The following is a 13,264-nucleotide window of genomic DNA, read 5'->3' as shown; positions in this document are numbered from 1 at the left end:
TGCATGCTCCAGGTACACACAGGAAAAAAGACCACTTAAAAAAATATTTAAAAAAACATGAATACAAGGTGTTATGAAAAAAAAAAAAGCATCTGCCAAGCAAAAATTATTTGTAAGATCTTGTGAAATAAGATGGAATATTTAGGCCTTTCAAGCTAAAAAACGTTTCTTGGAATAACTGGGGAAACTCGTATTGCGCTATATTTCACTAGTATTATGAAGTGTCATGTGGCATAATAAGTCTGTAATGCACAAAGTTGTGTTTTTTTAAGATGCACTGTCAAAAAACAAGTCCCGTCTCACTACAATGTTACTTGTTCGGTAATTGTGTCTCATATTAATATATTTTGACTAATAATTCAGCAGGAATAATTGGTATATATTGCATTTTTGCAGTGCAGTAGATGTATCTACAGCACACATCTGAAGGATACTCAAACGCCACATTCACAGCCGCATCAGCGTAACATTTTCCATTGTTTGAGAAAACCTAAGCCTCTGCTTCACTCGCTGTTTATCTCTGCCCTAAATCTAAACTTGATGCTTCTGGGGTACTGAGTTCTGCTGCGCGCCCCTTTCTGGAGCCCCTCAAGATTGGTTACTACCCCCCCTCCCCTCCCCAGGCCTGAATAGCAGCAGGAAGTTGTGCAGTGGTGTGGTTTCTCCCGTACAGACACAACACCTGCACCTGATAGCAATTTAGTTTGCACGCTCTGGTTAGCATGTACGTCACTGACTGTTTTTCATGTCATATCGCGGCATCCTCACTAGAAGCATGTTGTCTTGTGAAACCCTGACAGCAGTTCGTGAGGTCAGGAAATGAAAAGTGAGAGAGAGAAAAAAAAGGCAGAGGTGGAAAAAGTACTCAGATTTTTTACCTAAGTAAAAGTAACAGAAGGATAAATACTCTGTTACAGGCCCAAAAGTAAAATGTTGTAGCATGAAGATAAAAAAGTAAAAGTGCTGATCAAGCAGAATGGCTTGTTTCTATTTATTTTGTATAAATGTATACAGCAATGGCTATCTTTATCCATGATGATACATACTACTTTATTTGGTTATATTTTGTATGAACACTCAGAATCTGCAAAGTAACTAGTAACCAAAGGTACAAAATACATTTACTGGAGTAAACAATACAACATTTGCTTCTGAGAGTAGTGGACTAGAAGTATAAAGTAGCAGAAAATACTTGAATAAATGTACTTAGTTACTTTTCACCAGTGTGTGCCGCAAAACCTCTTTAACATTGAATAGGCTAATCAGTCTTTCTGTGTTCGATTGCAGGCCCTGACTGAATACCCAGATGACTATGGTTCAGATCCGACTGGATTCACAGATGACTATGGTTCAGATCCGACTGTAAACTCAGGCATGTGTGACAGGAGCTGGGTCAGGGATTTCCGCCAGCAATACGAACCACCTCTCTTCTGGATCATCTTCTTCCTTGGCGCCCTGGGTAACCTGCTGGTGGTTAGTATCTACACCACCGTGCGCAATCGCCTGAAAACCATGACCGACGTGTACCTGCTCAACCTGGCTGTGGCTGACCTCTTCTTCCTGTGCATGCTGCCCTTCTGGGCTACCGATGCCATCAAGGGCTGGGACTTTGGCATCGGCCTCTGCAAAATGGTGTCAGCGGTCTATAAAATCAACTTCTTCAGCAGCATGCTCCTACTCACCTGCATTAGCGTGGACCGCTACATTGCTATCGTACAAGTCACCAAGGCCCAGAACCTGAAGAAAAAGAGGCTGTTCTACAGCAAACTTATAGCTGTAGGTGTCTGGTTTGTCTCCGCTCTCCTGGCCCTCCCGGAGTTCATCTTCGCCCAGGTGAAGACGGACCGAAGCGGGCAATCCTTCTGTGTTCTGGTTTACTGGAACAACGCGTACAACCGCACGAAAATCCTGGTTCTGTCCCTGCAGATCTGCGTGGGCTTCTTCCTTCCTCTGCTAGTCATGTTATTTTGTTACTCAGTCATCATTCGCACACTTCTGCAGGCCAAGAGCTTTGAAAAGCACAAGGCCCTACGCGTCATCTTCGCTGTGGTGTTTGTGTTTGTTCTCTCTCAGCTGCCTCACAATGTTCTGCTGATAGTGGAGGCCACGCAGGCAGCTAATACTACGATCACCAATTGTGACATGGTGACTGGGTTCGATGTAGCTGGGCAGATCGCCAAGAGCCTGGCGTTTACTCACGCCTGCCTGAACCCATTCCTGTACGTCTTCATCGGAGTGCGCTTCAGACAAGACCTCCTGAGGGTCGTGAAGATGTCTGCTGACAGTCTGAGCAAAGGAGGGCTCAGTAAAATGCAGTCAGTTCCCAAACGTCCCTCTGTCATGTCAGACACTGATACTACCCCTGCCCTTTCGATATAAAGGCCCATTTTCCTCAAATCTGAGACCTGAGCCAAGTTCAACATGATCATATTTACTTTTGTTCACAAGCATTATTGCTAACACAGCAAAAATACTTTAAAAGCAAAAACATCTTTGGAGTTTACATTCATATTCTGACGGTCACAATAACAATTGTTCTGGACTCACTGTATAATATGTACATTTGTGTAAATACTTTTTCAAGTGTTTGTATTCTTACTTTTTTTTCCTCCATCATATATTCGTCGTGTGCTGCTGTAAATGATTTTTTTTTTAAACTAAACAATTGTAATTTTCACATTAAAAAACAACAATAAAAAAATGACAAAAGCATGCTGCAGGATTTCTTGATTGATTTTCTGCACGAAAAACGGGGGGGAACTTTTAACAGTCGTTCCAAGCAGATGCTACAGAACGAAAGCGGTGGTAAATGATGACATAGACAGTTCATATCTATTATACATGGGAAAGTATTCTAGTGCTTTCAGTGGTTTAACGTATCTGGTGTGGTGGCAAACACTAGAATGTGGCCTGTTCAATCTACAATGTTTTCGATCTGACTAGACGCCCTGCTGCCGGCTGTCTGTGCCACCGTCACTCTTAACTGTTGAACCTTGTCTGGCTATGACTTGGCGGTTTCACAGTGGATGCAGACGGTTGCCCATTCAAACTGGCATGAAAGAGGTTTCCCACAATCTCCTCACAACGGCTGTAGCACAGAGACAGACATGTGTCATTGCTTGAAAAACTTTCCCTGTTCAGCCACAACTTTCCAAGCAGCAGATTTCGGTTTCACCAACAAAGGCAAACTGAATCCTTGGATACAGTTTGGGTTAGGTTACAGTGTAGATTACAGTGTTACAGTGTTTACAGTGTGATTACAGTGATTACAAAGTGATTACAGTGTTACAGTGTTGACGTTATGTGAAATACGTCTATGTACTGTGCTGCAGAGATATCTACTGAAATGAGCATGCTAACCAGCTAGCCCCAACTCATCCTGTCTTGTTATATCACTTGTAAATAAACACAACACAAACGTGATGCGTTTACCCTGCCCAGAGCATTTAGGAGCAGATTCAAGATTCAAGATATTCTTATTGTCATATGCACAAATAACAGACAGTTACTCTGTACAATGAAAAGCTTATTTTGCTGGGTCCTCCTAACACACAGAACTACAATAAAAAGCCCCCAGGGACCTCGAGAGGCGTTGGTGAGTGTAGGAGATATTTGTTGGATATTAGTATTTAGTTATTTTATTCACGTAGTATTGTTTAATTATTCTAGTCGTTTGTTTATTTAGGTTAGATTCTTTTGATAGTTTTTAGTTTAGTCAAATTATTTGTTGTTGTTGTCTAGGTTTACTGCATTCATTTGTTAATTGGGTAACGCTGTCGGGTTATATGTAGGAGGCAGGTACAGGACCAGCATGCACCTGGGTAGGCCTATGTTTTTTTTTACCAGCACAGGAGAGGCAGCATGGAGAACTCCTTGTTTCCTTTGTTTGTTGGCTTGTTTTGTTTAGTTAAATAAATTATCAGAAAACGGAATCCTGCATGGACAAGGCCTTCTTTTGGCTGCGTAAGCCACACACCCACGGTGCGTCAGTGGCCCTTTGATCTATGTTTGTTTCTTTTGATTTATTGGACAAATGGCCACTTCAGTGAGTATTATACAGTATTTTACTGTATGTCTCCTGACACATAGACAGACGAGGGTAAAAGACAGATGAAGGAAGACAGAAGAGAAGAACATCACAAAGTATTTGTCGGCTTCAGTCTCACACATTGACTGTAAAAAACAAAACCCGGTGTTCCTGTGGTCACTGAGGTTAGCCCCAGACTGCTGCAGCCTACCTGCTGAATTCAGGTGAGACCACAGAGACGCGCTCCTTCATTTTCTGCCTTGTACGGCTTCATTCTCTCACGACAGGAAACACCTCAGTCAAGTCAATAACAACGTGCTCCTGCGGAGCCGAGGCCTCACAGTGAATGTCCGCCAGGACCCGGGCGCATGTTCCATCTGTCTCTGCCGACCTTTAGCATATTCTCAATAGGTTTGTGTGTATTCCAGTTTAATCTACAGTACAAACCAGGCTTTGATCTGTTAATTTAATATATAATGTATCTGTTTCACACCACTGTATGTTTCACATCCCTCAGTGTTCCTCTTAGTGCACCAGGGAGAAGTGTGTGTCATGCTGGTTTAAAAAGGAGAAACTGCAGACATGTGAGTCATCCACACTAATGTTGACAGATTAGATGTCACGATAAAATGTGGACTCAAAGAAACGGAATGACTCAACTATTTGTTAGGTTTCTGGTGACTTTTGCTTACTAGTTTTACGTTACACTCTATGGTCGGTGCTACAACTGACTGATGTTAGTCACTGAGGCATGTCATGTGTGGTCAGACTACCACAGTTGGTTATTGTTAAAGATTATACTAATAATCTTCAACCAGTAGTGGTAGAAGCATTAAGGTAATTTACTTAAGTAGTAATACCAAAAGAAAAATAAACAGTTTCTATACTCCACAAACTGAAAGAATATTCCACTACAAGTAAAACGCATGCATTGAAAATGTGTACTTATGTAAAGTAGAGAAAACATATCAGTAAAAGCAAAAGCAATTGTCCTGCAGTAAAATGTCCACCGTGCCCAAAAACAGCATTATGTATAACGTCTTTAGGTTGTTACTAATTCAACAGCATGTAAAGCAGCATTTTACTGTTGTTGCTGGTTGAGGTGGCTCTAATTTTAATTTCTGTACTACAGGTCCAGGTCCAGGTACCGGGCTTGGACTTTTCTCTTATCTTTGCTTCTTTGTGAAATAGTCATTATGGTGACCGCTTTGGCTTACATATTTACTGGTTGCAATGTGTTGCATTTTTGTACACATATTCTTTGTATTTTTTATGTAAAATCTGAAATAGAAAAGAATCCAGTTTAAATGTAGTGGGATAGAAGTAGAAAGAGAATTAAATGGATATATTCAAGAACCTTAAAATTATACATAATTACAGTATGAACACACGCATTAGTTACATTCCACCACTGTCTGAATCTCACCAGTGTATTAAGTACACTTAAATCATAATAAAAAAATGTCAAAATCAGTTACTCCTCAATTTCTCCAAGCACCACCTGCTAACTGCAGGAATCTTCCCCCCTGGATGTAAAAAAAAACCTCACTGCCTCATATTGTGGCTTTATTTGGTCCTCCTACATATCACTGTCTGTATGAGAAGAGTGTGTTCGAACACACGCTGTGAGCTGTCCTTTCATCAAATCCACCACACGGTGGCGTAGCTTGCACAGCATAGTGAGCCTGATGGGGTTCAGGATTCAGTGAGCTACCAGAAAACACAACAACCAACCAACCAACCGACCGACCCCATCTAGTGGCGGTCTGGATGGGAGGCCATGTCTGTGGGAAAGATGTGGACATCAAAGCTTCACGTTCATGAAGTTTGTCTCTTCTTGCAACAGCATCTCATTCCCAACAAGCCGCTAATAGACAAGCAGATTGATCGTATACTGTATTACTAATATTCCATCTTCCTCATTATCCCTACAACTGAAGCACCATGGCAATCACCACTGGGGAAAACCAGTAAAAAGTCAAAACCCAGTAGGTCTGGACTTCGTTGTGAAGAATACAAAAGACTCACAAGTAGAGCAGCACCTGTGGTTTGGGAACATCCCATCCATCTTTCTGCACAGGGGGAATTGTGAGTGTGTGTGTGTGTGTGTGTGTGTGTGTGTGTGTGTGTGTGTGTGTGTGTGAGGGGAAGAAAAAGAGGCAAAGAGGGAGGACGTGGTGAAGTCTATGAGTAATAGGAGAGACAAAGTAAGCATATGTGACCCATTGACATTGAGCAGGCTGGTTTCAACCGGTCATTGGTCTGATTCTGTGGACCACATCCTCAGGAACGATGGCCCATGTATCAACAATACGTACGATTTACTACCATGGCAAGTCACAAATAACCCCACCGGGAAAGTTCAGAGCGTGGCTCATTAGCAAGTGTGAAGCGTTTTGCAGAGAAAACAATGCAATGATGCACATGAGGAAGGAAACGGATAAGGGAAGCTTTCCTTTATCCCGGCACACAGGATCGTCATAGCACTCCTCGGCGTAAAAATAAATGTAATAGAACTTGGACCTCCACAATTCCAGCCCAAACAGGGAGCCTCTTATCAGCCGCCATCTCTCCCACAGCTAATATTTCACTTCAGCTCCCGGGCCCACAGAATGAGAGACGTTTCCATTTCATGTCAGTCATTTCCAGGCCTGTGTGTTACCTGTGTGGTGATAAGTGTTTGACTGACTGGGAGTGTCGTTAGTCACTGTCCGGCTCCGAGTGACAGCCGCAGATTGACGCTGATGATGAGAGGAGGAGAGGCGCGGTGTGTTCAGGGACCGCAGGAAAACACGGCTGGTGCAGGGAGAGGAATCACATTTACACGTGTATATAAATATATAACAAAGCCACACACACACACGCACGCACACACACGCACGCACACACACGCACACGCACGAACACAAACACACACACACACACACACACACACACACTGGATTTAAAGAGATTTAAAGATTAATATATGATTGGAAACTTTATTGGTCCTTTATATAGAATTTTCTTTTTTTTGTAGAAAGATGTTACATTTTCTAATGTTTATGACTCTTTAGGTTAAACTAAAATGTAATTTGAGTTGCTATTAAACACAGTTTTTTTTTAACTAATTAGTGCTAAATTATGATAAACCATCATTTAAATCTTCAGTTAAATATCAGTTTACTTCTCAGAAATGCTTTGAAAATATTTGAACCACAAATTAAATTGTTTTCTTGGCTTTACTTCCAAAACCATCACTATCACCCACGAATGTAACATCTCGAAGAATAGCTAAATAATGCAAAGATGGATTTAATGGTAAATATGATGGTTCCGTTGTGTATTAAATGTAACGCATTGAAAACCCTGTTTGATTCCAGTATCAGCAGTATAGCAAATGGGCCAAATCTCACCCTCCAACAAAGATATCCTTTCTTCTTCTTTTTACTTCATGTATATTGCGGTTCATTTTGCAAGTTTATATTCAGTTATTTAGTTTGTTTGTTGGCATAGTTAATATTGAATAAGTGGTATTTACTTGTCTTTATTGTAGTTCTGGGTTCTGTTCAGCCCTCGTTGAAATGGTTTGGCCAGTATATATTGTTTCCTCTGTTTTCTGAGGTTAGTTTGTTGAATTAAAATACTCTTAGAGTTCAATTTGCTTTCAGTTGTGTTTTGTTGACAGCTTTTATGGTCCGAATTGACTTTCAACAATGCTTCTCCCACAAAATAACCATTTGCATGTCAAGAAATAAATACAATATTTATTTAATGATTGAATCCTCCTCTCACCCCCATGTCACCTTGAATTATTGAAGAAGAGCGTGTTTTTCTCAGAAAAGTCCATGGTGAACGGAGAGCCAAAACAATATAATAAGACATTTTAAACACTTTGGACCCCTCCGGATTTGCCGTGTGTGTTTTAAATAGTAACATTTAGATGAAGATGTGCGTGTTTGGGAAGTAGTGTGCATGCGTAGGTTCATTATCACCCCTTTTTACATTATAACATTGATTTACATTGTCATAAAAACTATATTAATATACCCACTTTAATGATCACTTTTGTTATATTGCCTTTTTAATATCTAAAAACCTGCATCCTGTCTTCATTCTGTGTTTGCTATGTTGACATAAGCTGCTGTACCTCAGTTAGTCTTCACTTACACATCATTTTGTGGCAGATGTATGGCCAAAATCAATCCTAAAACATTTTTTTATAGCTATATATATATATGATTTATATATTTCGATCACACCTGATGAACCATGCTAAAAAAAACCTTACCAATTGTTGAACCTTACTTCCTGAACCCTGGCATGACAGGATCTTTAAACGAGGCTGCAAATGTATTACAACAGCGGTTATGATGATGATGCAGATAACTGTGAGGAATAAAGTTTGCAACACTATTTCAGTCTCTCAAAGACAGGTTACAACACCCTGGGTTTGCTCTCACCATTCCTCTCACTATGGGCCAACCTGAGAAATAATACAGCACTACAAGGCCAGGAAGTTCAAACTCTGGACATCTCTAGAACGTGTTTTCACCCTCACAGTCTCTACCCTTCCCATTTTACCTCCTCTTCCAAAAGCGAGGCGGTGAGCCGTGAGACGGATGGGCTGAGCGTTGCAAGGATTCCAAAAGCGAACAGAGTCTGACTGCTGCTCTACCTGAGGAGCGAAAACAAAAGAGCCATCTCTACCTGTAGGACTGTGGGAGTCGAGGCTTTGATCTGGACCAGAAAGAGAGAGTAGTTTGATGAAATATTGATGTTTTCTTCTGTTTTTTAACTGTGTCCTGTGGGAGCTCAGTCTGCTCTCAGGATGTGTGTGCTGATGCACAATACCGCTCCGTGCCTCGCAAGATGAGAATGGACTTGTCTACGCGGCTCAAGGAGTCTTATCGGTCCTAATGGGCCTAATGATGACCCCCCACTCGGGGCCTGTATCGGTCAGGGACTCTTCTTCTGCTTGATCAAAAGAAGAGGTACTTTAATCAGTCAACACCACTTGTGAAATACACACTCAAGTGATGTGAGTCAGACAGCATCTTGACAGCAAAGCCTGCACATGACTTAAATCTTTATTTGGCTTTGGATGGGTAATTATTTGCCCTTGAAACAAAGGCGCAACGGCTTTCAGTGCACATGTTGTGTACTTTGACGCGTGCATTTATAAATGGAGATTGCCTCCCTTAAAACTCATCAGCGTTCATTTAGCTTGGAGGATATAACAACACAAAAACGTCGGAACTTTAATTGACTATTTGACGCTTTAGGTCTTTAAACGGGCTGAAAACTTGCAAATACAAATGTATCACCTTGAAATAACTGGAAAATGTGATGCACATGTTTAAAGGGACTCTTTTTGGCCCAGTATATAAACATATACTGTTGAGCCCAAATCAGACCATGTAATGTGATTTCAACTGGCTGCTCGGAAACTTTGATTTGAGTTTATATGAGTGACCCACATTCATCAAGCAACAATGATCTCAGTGCCAGAAAGAAGAAGAAAAAAATCTGAATATTGATAATTGCCCAGAGTGCTTTTGTCTGAAAGTTAAGAGGCCAACACACTACAATCAAACTGGAAAAGACGAGGGGGGGATTTATCACTGTCCCATGCTCACGTTCATACACAGAGATAGGCGGCGGGCATAATGACTTCTGCGGAAAAAAAAGCAGAACGATTATTTCAACTTAAAGCAAGAGGAGAAAGAGGCAGAGAGACGGGTCGAGGGGGAAGGAGGGGGGGGGGGGGGGGTCTGAGGAGGAGCCAGGGGCAGGAGATAGTCTGGGAAAGGTCTCGCGTTAAAGCGGAATTAACATGCCTTTCCATTGGAGTCCATTAGATAATCATATTCATACCACACAAGGCTCCAAACCCGCTCTGTTTCATTATTCCCTTTTAATCCCGCCTGATAAGGGGGTGCAGGCGTCGTGGTTTTATTATGTCGTCATTTGGAATCCACATGAAATCCCCACGGGATGTTATCACGGGGAAATTGCTTAAATAGCCCACTGGATATAGTTTGGCATTTATTATTCTGACGGCTTCAAAATAACTGCAAATATCCTTTTCTGATTATTGTGGGCAGAGAGTCTTATCAGTCTTTCACACTAATGGGCCCACTCAAGCCACCCGATACCTCCGGCAGGGGGAGGAAGGATGGGAGGGGAGGGCTGTGTTTAGTGTCCTGGATGTACAAGTGTGTACAGGTACAGTACATGTGAGAAGAAGGGAAGAGAAGGAGGAAAAAGCAGCGTGAACGAGGCAGTGGGAGAGCCTTTTGAGCTCTGTGTACACAGCTTAAGGATGGATCAGAGTGGGCTCGAGGTCACGGAAGGTCTCCTTTGTGGTATGTTTGTTTGGTGCCAAATCTCTGGTCCTCGGCAAACAGGCCCAGTGTGAAGGTGCACTTGTAGTACAAAGATTAAGAGCAGGGCAAAACACTTTGAGTACCATCCTACCGGGCCTTCTTTAGCTGGAGACAGAGAGACAGGAAACATGGGGAGTGAAAGAGTATGTTTGCACTTATAGGGTCGCCTGTTGTTGCTGTTCATTTAGGATGTGCTCCTTCATGGGGTAAGAAATGCTCCAAAACCATTTAAAACCTACTGAATTATCTGAAAATGCATTGCCATGAAGTTGAAAATGCACAAAAAGATGACTAATTTGGAGATGAATGTTTTTAAAATAACAGATCAAGAAAAGAAAAAAATTGTTAAAGTAAATTTTTCCTTTTTTTGTTTCAACCATCTTGGACTGGGATGTCGAAATGTGGAAATATTGATATACAATAAACTGACCGCCCTATTTGATTTACATCTTAAAGGGTCAGTTCACCAGAAATACAAAAAGATGTGGAAAGCCATGCATGTAGATGTAGATTTCATTTGTCCAGGTTTTGAGATATTTCTATTCCACTACATTTCAGATGAAAACACAAACTTGACTGCTTTAGTTACTGCAAGTCAGCATTTTACATATTAAACCTTCGTATTATCATCTTATAAAAGGTGAAACATTAGGATAGAATAACATCCGCAACAGCATACAAGAAAGTCAAATTGATTGACTGCCTTACACTGCCGCTTACACATTTAGAAATAAGATATTTTGTATATATGATAAACATAGTATTTACAGCGGGATTCTGCATATCAAGAACTGTTCCTTGTTATACATACAGTACGATTTCCTGCGATTTCTCAGATACATTTTAAATGCAAGACTGTTATTTGCAAGTTTTTTTTGTCATATTCTTGGGCTGTTACATTGTAATGAAGTGGAAGACACTTCCAATGTCCCTTTATCTTAAAGCACTGCCTCTCTGCAGCAGCATCTGTCAGTCCTCCGTTCCTGCAGCCAGTGCATTTCCAGCCATCACATCTGCGTGGATATAATATGCCTATTCTGCCGTATCCATTTCCCAGTGACATCTGTCCAGCGGCGAAGAATTAAAGGCAAAAATCCAAATGCCTACACAACATTCATGCCAAGTATTGATTTACTGTTACTCGTGTAACATACGTGGACACACTGAGCACTACATTATATTTCAATGAGATCATGGAAACGCGCTCTGTCAGTTGGTCACTCTCAAAAAAATAAAGAAGCACAAGACGCAGATGTTGATCTTCAGTGCACAGCATTTCTTTTTTGATTGTGCTGTGAGAGAAAAGTGACAATGTGTGAGTGAGTGTGTGTGAGTGTGTGTGTGTATGCTTGTGATTGGTTATCATGTGTGTGTTTTGTGAGTGTCTACCTTAGTGAGTGCACCTCCCTGTCTGTAGATCTCAGGGTCTGGAACAAACAGGAGTTCCTTCTTAATTGGGGTGAGATCTGGGGCTTAAAGGGGGCCAAGAAGGGACCCGAACCCCCTTTTTTCCTCCTCCAGAATCGCTTTGGCTACAGAGGTGCTTTTGATGTGTGCTTTGGCTCTGCGAGCCTTACTTTGGAATATGTTCTTGGGAGACCATTGGTTACTTGCCTCCAGGCAGAATCTCAATCCCCAGGATCCTGGCCCTCTTTGATGAAATACTTTCGGGAGCCGCTAACCCTACTGATGCCCATGTGCACCCCTCCCTCCTCCCTCCTTTACCCTTATGTTCTCCCCCACCTCCACGTTCCTCGGATTCTCTTTGAGAGATTCATAACAAGGACTTTATCTCTGTGTAGTCCAGGCCAGATGAGCACCGCCTGACAAACTGACAGGAGAATTAGTCGTGTCTTACAGAGCACCTTTGACTGTCTCCTTCTCTCGGCCCGACTTCCTGTCGTCACGAACACCTGCATTCTCATTGTATTGATGCTGCTTTATATCACGGCTCATATTCCATCATTGTGCTTGTGTTTTTATTTTATTGTATTCACATGTAACCTTATATATTAAGTCTCACTTACAAACATTTGTGCTTTTATTTTGACATTTTATGGATCAAAATGGAAAAATGGATCTGAAGATTTTTTTTTAGGAATGTAGAAACTATTTCAGTTAAAGCATTGTTATGTTTAAAATGTCTCCTCGTAGACTCATAATAGTCGCATCATTTTTACATTGAAAATCCATCTTCGTGCTCGAACAAAATTCGGACAAAAAAACATTTGGGGGTTTATTGACGACAGAGATGTTGACAGTTGTGACAGAAGATCTTCGGCTCTGATTGATTAAGGCGCTAATTAGTCAATGCCGACTTTATTTGCATAATAAGCAGAAAAGTGATTACGATTTTAAAAACAGAAAAATATTTTTTTTTACAGTCTTCTTTATTTGCCGCAGCAGCTAATTGGACGTGTGTTACAATCAGGTTGAATACACTTCCTGTGACTCGATGCACTTGACCTCTCGGCCACACACACACACATTCAAATCCTGGCTAAACGATTAACCGGTGATTTTCCTCTCCAAACTCCCACCTCTTCATTGATTGAAACAGCACCCTAAAGACCTTTCTTACCACATCATTTCCCTGTATATTGATTATGTATATTGATTATAACCTAACCCTACAGGAAGGCTTCCCTCTGCATTAGGTATCACTCTGACGGTTGAGCCCAGGAGACTATTTTAGCTCTCATAAATCGACAGCTTCAAATATGTGCGCTCTATAATGTCAATTTAGTTTTTTAAGGTGGATATTTGAGAAAAGGGCCTGTGCAAATTTAATTTAACAACTAACATTCAAAGTTACATTACACCTTATATACATTATAATTAAAAAAATAATCAACATATCTTGCTTTTA

General features: G+C 41.2%; 1 protein-coding gene across 1 annotated transcript; it reads left to right on the top strand.

Moving 5' to 3' along the window:
- Positions 1 to 1,374: 1,374 nt before the first annotated feature.
- Positions 1,375 to 2,618, top strand: LOC306750816 (C-C chemokine receptor type 9-like; the record flags this gene model as incomplete). Its single annotated transcript, XM_079234289.1, has 1 exon — positions 1,375 to 2,618. One exon carries the CDS (start codon positions 1,375 to 1,377, stop codon positions 2,377 to 2,379), a length of 1,005 nt encoding a protein of 334 aa, XP_079090415.1. The 3' UTR covers positions 2,380 to 2,618.
- Positions 2,619 to 13,264: the final 10,646 nt, after the last annotated feature.

Source organism: Taurulus bubalis (assembly GCF_910589615.1).
Source record: "Taurulus bubalis genome assembly, chromosome: 18".
Lineage (NCBI taxonomy): Eukaryota > Metazoa > Chordata > Actinopteri > Perciformes > Cottidae > Taurulus > Taurulus bubalis.
Note: the sequence above shows the minus strand (reverse complement) of the source record. Positions and strands in the feature narration are given on the sequence as shown.